The sequence below is a fragment of the Buceros rhinoceros genome, unplaced genomic scaffold (genome assembly GCF_000710305.1).
Source record: "Buceros rhinoceros silvestris isolate BGI_N320 unplaced genomic scaffold, ASM71030v1 scaffold2135, whole genome shotgun sequence".
Lineage (NCBI taxonomy): Eukaryota > Metazoa > Chordata > Aves > Bucerotiformes > Bucerotidae > Buceros > Buceros rhinoceros.
Window position 1 is genome coordinate 35310 of NW_010411034.1, and position 9131 is coordinate 44440.

The 9131-nt window shown below is 39.8% G+C and overlaps 1 protein-coding gene across 1 annotated transcript in view; it reads left to right on the top strand.

The window, feature by feature from the left end:
* Positions 1-9131, top strand: part of PRUNE2 (prune homolog 2 (Drosophila)) — a gene marked incomplete at its 5' end in the record, with an annotated part of 87831 nt that overhangs the window by 34638 nt on the left and 44062 nt on the right. The window contains 2 exons of the mRNA XM_010135847.1: positions 1605-1763; positions 2670-9122. Of these exons, the coding sequence (XP_010134149.1) occupies positions 1605-1763; positions 2670-9122 (6612 nt within the window). The remainder of the gene's footprint in view (positions 1-1604; positions 1764-2669; positions 9123-9131) is intronic.

The following is a 9131-nucleotide window of genomic DNA, read 5'->3' on the forward strand; positions in this document are numbered from 1 at the left end:
TTTTTTGCTGATTCTCCTCCCATCCCACCTGGGAGTGGAGAGGGAAGGAGTGAGAAAGTGGCTGAGTCATCCTTAGTTGCCATCTGGGGTTAAACCATGGTGCAACTGCAGTTAGGCAGTTAGGCAGGATAAATGAAGTAACTTTTCCATGTTTAAGCACATTTTGGTACTTTTTCTAATATAGCAAATGCTTGAGTCTTCAGAAAAATGTTAGTAATTTGGACGTTCAAACCTTATTCACCATAATTCCTCATAACCCCCTGTTCAGATTTCATATCCGAATGTCCAGCAATGAACTGACAGCTGACTTTTGCTTGTGCATAATTCTGCTTGAATTTCACATAAAACACATTTTTAGGTGCTGTGTGAACATTGAAGTGGAACTTCACCTCTCATCTTGGAAAAGAATGTACTTCCAAAGCTTTTGACAAACATTTTTTATGTTTAAGTTTAACTTACAGAGAGGGAGACACATTTTGTGGACACATTTGAGTAGATTAATAAATAGTATTTGTATATATGTAACCAAAACAGTAATTTGTTAGGTAGGAGACAGATGCAGGAATAACATGCCAATCTGCATATGCAGTTGTGTTGTGTCATGATGAACTGTTGTTTATTCAGGGCCAGTGTAGCTTGGCAGCATCAGAAGAACTATTAGCTAGAAGATGTCAAAAAATTATCTCAAATACAAATAGCAGAAACATAAAGGAGAAAATAAAAATTCAGATACTTTGTTCACTGAAAGTTATCAGAACTGAGGGCTGAAGAGAGACAGTTACACTTTTTGCTTTATGTCCCCAGGTGAGAAAATGGGATATATGGTTCATGTTCCATAATCTAGGTAATCCCACATCGGGCTAGTCCAAGTATAAATGAGAATAGGAATGACAAATGCAGTGTTTACCTCCTGTTTATTTGGTGAGGGGGGTGTGTGAAATAGGCATTTTTTTTTTATATATATACTAGTTTGTCTTACTCTGACCTTATTTTGGGGGATTATTTTTTTTAAGATTTGCGCAGAATTCAAGGAGCAAGAATAAAGGATTCTAAAGGGATAAACAGTAGTAAAATGATGTACAATCATGTTTTGTCATAGTGGATACATATAAAGGGGCTGCAAAATTAAGTTAGCATATAAAATTTCCTTTTGAGTGCATGATTTTGCAGCTCACTACTAATATCTTAATGTATTTTCAATGAAATATTGACATGACAAATTTCATAAAGTATTTTTACTTTTCTAACAAAAAAAAGCCCCAGGGTTTTTCAAGAAATAACAGTAGCCCAATACTTTTAGGAAGCCTTGCAAAAGCAAATAGCAGGAACAAGTAAGAATTCTGTTTCAGCAGCAGTTTCAAGAACAAAACCCCTCCATTTAGTATTTTAGCATTCCTCAGAAATCCAAGTCCATTGCAGTGCTGTGAGACTGGTTCTTGGCTGTTTCTGTAAGTAGTAGCTGTTTTGACAAATGGGTTGGAATTCTGTTGCCAGTTACAGGCACTGATGCTTATTAACGTTTCTGGCTCTTTTCACCACAGATTTGTAGAGAAAGAGCAAGGAAAAGATGCTGACATTTATTTTAATTTCTTACCATATTTCAGGATTGTGTGTTACACAGGAGTCTCATTGGACATCTGAAAGCGTTCATAGATAAATATGGGTTTGATGTACTTGTCATTTTGGCCAACGGTTTGTCAGATGAGAAGAAAACAAAACAACAGATAGCTGTATACTCGGAAAACTTGGAGATAGGCAATCAGGTAAGTGAGAATCAAATAATGTCTGTCCTGAAAAAAATGGTTTGGGTTTTTTTTTAAGCTGTATATACCAAAATGTTGAATAATTAAGTGAGGTCAAAAAGTAGCAACGAGTCGTTGCTATTTGAAATGGCTGGATTATTTACACAATGCATAATGAAAGCTGGTGATATTTATGATTAGTTCAGACCAGCCTAATAGGAAAAGTGTATGGTTACAAGAAATAAATGATTTTTTTTTTTTTTTAGCTAGTTTTGTCTTGGTTTTCTTTGTGATCTACAAAAATGAGTCTTTGGCAGTGAGGGATGAGTAAACACATTGTAAGTGGTAATGACCATAATTCATCTTTGTGTGTGTTATTGCTAAAGACCTTCATTTATCCAAAGCTAGGTGCTCTCCATTTTTTTTTTCTGTATTTGTTCCCAAATGGAAGAAATAATCTCATGGCAGCTTTTTGAACCTTTTTCTCCATTTTAAAAACTTCTGATTTTAGGAACAGGTGGCTAAATGTCTCTATTGCTTTCAAGGTTAATACAAATGTATTGATTTTATGAATCTAATTATCACATTCTAGAAATACTTTTCTTATGTAACCTTACATATTTTACCCAGATTTCTTAAGGCAATAACTAGAGGTTTATTTGGATTTTCATTTACTAATGAACTTGAAAGTCAAATGGTGTAATTTCAAGTAAATATTCTGACAAATTATGTAATATATATATACGGAATTGATCTTCTATGTTAATTTTTCATCTATTTAGGGACCATAATAAGGCTGTAACATAAAATGGTCAAGAAATAGATTCATAGGAATAGATAGGCATGCCTGTGTTACATGGTGAAGTAGTCAATCTGTGCCCTAATGCCCATGATTGCAATGGCTTTTGAAATATCCTTTTTCAACAGATCTGCTGTGAATTAGAAGAATGTCAGAATCCCTGTTTGGAGCTGGATCCTGTAGAGTGTGGATGTGACCAAATTCTTATCTATCATCAAGAAAATTCTTTGGTGACTTGTGATCAAATTTGTCTTCTAGTTAAGGAAGTTATAAATAGAAGGCAATCAGAAATGGTGTCGAACAGCAGAACTTCTTCTACTGAAGCTGTGGCTGGAAGTGCTCCACTTTCACAAGGATCTTCTGGTATTATGGAGTTATATGGGTCTGATGTAGAACCGCAGCCCAGTTCTGCCAATTTTATAGAGAACCCTCAAGATCTGAATGGATCTGTGCAAGCCCACGTTGATGTTAATGTAGACCTTGTGAGTCCAGACAGTGGATTGGCTACCATTAGAAGCAGCCGGTCCTCCAAGGAAAGTTCTGTTTTCCTTAGTGATGACAGCCCTGTTGCAGAAGGTGCTGCTTCCCATCACAGTCTTTTGCCTGGCTTTGATTCCTATAGCCCTATTCCTGAAGGAGCAGTAGCTGAAGAACAAAAACCTCAGTCTAGAGACAATAGCGATAACTTTGACATTTTCAATTTTGATCTAGCACCTGTGGTTACAGCTCCATCCGAGTCATCTTCTCGATCTGTTGATTGTTCCCCAGCAGACGACTATTTCCTTAATAGTGATTCATCAGAAGGACAACAACTCACTGTGCAGAAAGAACTTGATGAGGCAAATCTGCTAGAAAATGACACAGCACATTATTCAGCTGACTTACTTATGACAACAAATGAGGAAGACAATTTAGCTGAATTTGATGAGAAGCCAGGAGAAACATCTGAGAAAATTTCAAGTTTGGTTGATTTAGTTGAAGATGATTCTTCTTCACCAGAAATGTCAAAATCTGCTGATTCAAGAATTCCACCAACTCCTATGAACAGTCTTGTAGAAACTTCACCATTAGATAATGGGCAGCCTTTATTTTTCCCACAAGAGGTCATTAAAAAAATTAATGAAATAGATGACAGAAATTATTCTCAGTCCCGTGTCAGATATGGGAGCTGGTGGGATGGCTTTGACCTAGAATCCAGAAATGCTGATATATGGAGCTCAAGTGAGCAAGAGTCTGTATTTCAGAGCCCTGTCTTATGGAAGGATTGTAAAGAAAGTCCCTTGCTACGAGAACATATTGATAGAAGAGCCTCAGATTCTGTATTCCTCCAAAAACAGCCAAAGCAGATGGAATACATGAGAGCAGGTCTGTGGGATAATCCTTTTAAACAAGACAATTGGAGTCATGACGACCAAGAGAAAAACAGTGAACACTTGTGTTTGCCAACTGCTTCTTTAGAAGAGACAAAGCAAGAACTGGAGAGCTTTACTGACCAGTGGAAGGTTAGTCAGCCGACTCTTACCATGTCAGATACGTGGTGTAGTGGTGAAGGGAAAGGTAGTCAATTAGCTGGCGGCTCTCATGAAGTCTGGGCTAGGTTTGATGCAGGAGATATTGCTAGATCCTCAGAAAATGTATGGAACATGCCCAAACCGGATAGAGGAAAAAATTCAGTGAATATTCCTGAGGACTGGGCCATATCAAAACCAAGCTTACCAGATTCCTCAGAAATCACAGTGGACAATGAGACTGAAAATCCAGCTATCCAGGTATCTCCAGAAGTCTGGGATAAAGAAAGTTATTATTCAGTAGGGGAATATGGAAAACCTGAAAATGCAAATTCTGTTTTCAACAATATGCAAAATAATTCCAAGGTGAACACAGAAAATACGGTATTCGGTGACCCTAAACACAGACCAAAACAATTTGAAAATACAGAGATCTGGAATATGTATGATAAAAACATCAGGAAGGAAGTAACAGGCGTAGTGGTGCCCTGGGAGGATACGTTCTTGTACAAACACTCAGACCGTAGCTCATCAAACATAGGTGAAGCTTTAGTTGTTTCTCCACCAGACACCAATTATTCAACATCTGATTCATATATATCACCTACATATGTGGAAGATGAAAGAGAAGATGAGGACAAAGATTTTGACGAAGAAACAGTTATTGATAAATTAATAAACACAAATTTGACTGAGCCAGAACTGCTTGAGAAAGAGAATAAAGAACCGCTATCTCCTAGAAACATGCCTTTTTCAAGTGCTGGGAATGCAGACATCTGGAACACTCCTCTAAACAATGTCACACAGCTGCAAGAAAGAAATTCTGAAGTTACTGCTCTTTCTGCCTCTGCTAAGCCTTTCCTTAATTCGGAACAAGCAGCCAATCAATATTTTTCAACTGAGATACATACCAATGAAAACAATTCTTCTCTATCTGAAACCAGAATAATAACACCGGTATACAATCAAACAGTGAATGACTTATCACCACCACAGAACGAATTAAATACTAGACAGACTGCAGCTGAAAATGTAGGAACGGTGAGCAACGTTCCTATAGAAGATATAGACACATCTAAGCCGACTTCAGACACTGGGAATGGTTTCAGTCTGAATATATGTGACTTAGGAAGTGAAATAATCAGTAAGGTGGCAGCACAAATCCCTGCTGATGTTGATGACAAGGTGGATGGCCCAGATTCACTGCAGCAGGTGAACTCACAGGGTTTACAGAGTGAGCAGGGTTGTGAGGAGGGCTGGGACAACGCCATTGTCATCTCTCCGGAAGGAAAAGATGAGTGTAAGAGAACAGATGAGACAAGTAAACAGCAAATGATTAGTGACATTTGTAATGAGCCAGTGCAAGAGGACAGTGAATCCTCATGTAACGCAGATTCAGAAGAAAACAGGTCAACAACTGAAGTTCCCAGCTCCCCAGAAAACTCAAGAAATAGTGTTAGTTTGGAAGCATTAGCCTTGGAGAGTGAGACATTTTTCAATCAAAGTAATCCAGATAGTCAGGAGGAGAGGAAAGACTTGTTGCAGAATCACGTAGAATGTTCTTCAAGTGCTTCTGAGGAAGGCAGAAATTATGAATCTTTTGATGACTCCAGACTACAGAATTACAATTATAGTGAAACGTCACAGCTGCTTTCTGAGAAAGCTGACAAGGAAACTACAGTGATAGAAGATGCAACAAGTCCTGAGATGGAAAGTGTCTCTGAAAGTTCTGATAAGGGTAGTGATAATCCTGAAAATATTTCTTCTAAAATGTCTGGAAGCTCAGGCATCTGGAATGACTCTGGAGAGAGTGGTTGTTGCCTAGCCACACCTATTCCCTTGGAGAGTGAGTCACAAGAAGCGCTGGGAGAAGTGAAAGAGAGCTTACATGAAGAGGTTCCTAACCATCCAGGTGTTTGTACTTCTGAGTTAGTGTCTTCCAAAAATAGCTCAGAACTGAACAGGACTGATGAAGAGCCTTTTGCAGATCAGTTTAAGAGTCTTTCTTCTGGATATGTCAGTGTTCCTAACATTACAGAAATGTCTGTGGTGGAAAATTCATTTTCACATGAAATAGATTGTGGGAGAAATGAAAGCTCAGGAAATTTAGAACCTGATAATAATCTTTGTGGAGAGCCATGTCTAACGCTTAGTGACAGTTTTCCCCAAACTGCCTGGAATTCAGAGCCGTGTGAAGATTTGCCATCTCCCGGAACAAGTCCCGAGGCAAGTGAAGTCCTTGACATGGCAAACACCACGAGTAGCCTTTCAAAGGATATACGGATCAAAAGTTATTTGGAAGAAGATAGTGTGTGGAGTGATTCAATAAATGATTATGCACACTCAAGTGGAACAAGTCCTGATTTAAGTGATGCATCTGTGAATGTGTGGGCAGACCTTCCAGCTGCCAGTCATCACAAAAGAAGTGGGTATATGTGGGATACTAAAAATAATAAAAATCTTGACCATGCTTCTGAAAGGAATGAGTTTGGTAATGAATGTGAAGAAGGTTTTGAAACAAGCATTGAACAGAACAAAGTCCCCAAAAGCTTAGAGTTTTGGAATGCCCATGTAGATGATGATACTGTATCGTCTTTATCAAGTCCTGACATAAATGAGGATTCAGAGCTTTCAGAGGCATGTCCAGAAGTGATTCATGAAGATTCCACGTATGAAAACAAACAGCTCGAAGTGTCTGAAATTGGAGGGGATTATGCTCAATCTAATGCAACAAGTCCTGAAGCATATGAAGACAACTTAGTTGAAAAGAATAAGGTGGGAGAGGAGATGCAGGTAGGCACCCTCAATGAAAATCCCGAAACAGTTAAAGCTGGGAAGGTATTGCAGGAGGGCCTGTCTGAAGTGGAGCATAAGGAGAGTTCTGAATATTTATGTTATTGGGAAACACTGCAGAAGAAAGCTCAGGAGGATGTTTTCAGTGGAAAAACAGGTAGCGGAGAAGACTCAGTTCTGTATCAAATGAATGAAGATACTACACGCACTTTTGCTGTTGGTAATAAAGAAGAGTATTTGTCAAATGCTGTAGGTATGCAGAGTGTGCCATTGGAAGCTGGTTTGGGAGCTGATGCCAAATCCACAAGAGGAACACCTGAGTTACCAAATGATAGTTCAGGATGGTGGAATTCACGACCTTGTGAGGAAAAGCAACTGGAAGATCAGTATTCTGTTTTAAGTCACCCTGCAACAAGCCAGTTAACAAATAGTAATGAGAACTCCTGGGGATCACCCTCACAAGATGAAGAACTAACAGAAGAACATTTCACTAATGCAGGTAATGATAGGAATCAGCCTTCCCTTCTGTACTGTGATGAAAAAGAAAATGAAAAGTTAGTGCATCTTGTGAATATTCCTGATAGTCTAATAAATCAAGACACTTTACAGTTCGAACAATTTGATCCTTTAACACTGAATAAAGAAGAAAGGGACTTGAAAGAGCAGTTGTTCCCTACAGATGAAGGAAACCAACTGGGTCCACGGAATCCTTTTTCAGATGAGGAACGAGGTGTGCCAAATACATCAGTTCAAGAAATCACTGTACTGGATCTACCAAGTGAAAACGAGGGAAAGGCAGAGCTCGTTCCTCAAGAACAACAATGGGACACCCGTGAAAGATTAGAAGTGCATAAGTCCCTGACAGGAGCTTTCGCTGTGGAAGACTTATCTTTTGAAATGACAGAGAAGTCAAGTCCAAAGTGGAGTGCATTAGTTCCTCAAGCTACAATTGTACCAGATATTTTACAGGATAACACACAAGAAAGTAATCAGCTGTCTTCAGTGGAACCTGATCTGTGGACCAATGCTGAGCAGATCGTCACTTTGAAATCAGATGGTGAAAATCCTGATCTGTTAAGTCACTATGACCAAGACAATAGTTCAGAGCCATCAAGCAGTCCTGACGTGTGCCAGGAGTATGAAGCTAAGCATGCCTCTATCCCGTCTTCTCAAATTGAGGTGGAGTCTGAAGACAAAGACAGTCAGTTAATCCATGCATGGTCAAATGTGAGTAAGGAGGCAGATTTTGATTCAAGGTGCCAGTTAGTAATGCAGAAGGTAGAGATGCATTCTGAAGAAGGTAGCTTCCAGGACTCTGGACAGGGAAAGACCAATAAACCCTTTCAACTAATCTCTTCTAATACTCGGCAGACTCCTGAGTTTGCAGTTTTGGAAGAATATGGCCTAGAAAGTAAACTTGTTACTGACCCAGCTGAGTTGGCTGAAATTACCAGTGAAGTGATGTCCTTAGATCCGAAAGACACATTCCGTGAAGGTTTTACTCCTGCAAGCCATCAAGGAACACCAACTGATACAGCTCAAATAGCAACCTCCCAAATGCATGTGGTTCCCATGGATTTCACTCTGCCTGACAGGACAGAAGAAAGCTTAAAAGAAACTAGTGCCTTGGCCGAAGTTGGAAAATATTCTGATATTGACCATACAGCAAAAACTGGTGATGAGCTAGATATGTCAGAAGAATGTGTGGATGAATCTGAGACAGGAGTAGAACGTAACATCAGGAACGCATCAGTGGCTGATGTCCTGGCAAGCAGTTGTGGTGGAATGAGCATACTGGCAGCAGCAGGCAGTGAAGCAGCAGAAGGGGAATCAAAGGATAGACAGATACTCCTTCCCAAATCCTTTCTGCCTGGTAGTAATGAAGGCCATGAATCTGATTCAAATAACCAAGTGGTTGTTGACACAGCAGAAGAATCTGAAGATGTAATTGAAGATTACGTTCCTGTCTCTGAGGAGATGCCCAGCGGGCAGTCACCGGTGGGGTGTATCCCAGCATCCTGTGTGTCCTTTGTTGCTGAACCTTCTGGCAGCAGAGCGTGTGCAGAGGATGATCTTCAGTTACAGCAGCCGTTTCGTGACAGGGTTTCTTTGGAAAGTACCCTGCCGACTCCTTCGGAAGGTGCAGGAGGCATCCCAATGACCAAAGACAGCAGCTTTCAAGATCCGGTGTCTGAAACATCCGCAGAGTGCCTTCAGGAGAATCACACATCAGTACCTGCACACTCCGAGCCTCAAGTAACCCCAGCAGCTGCCGAGATTGCTGTAGGG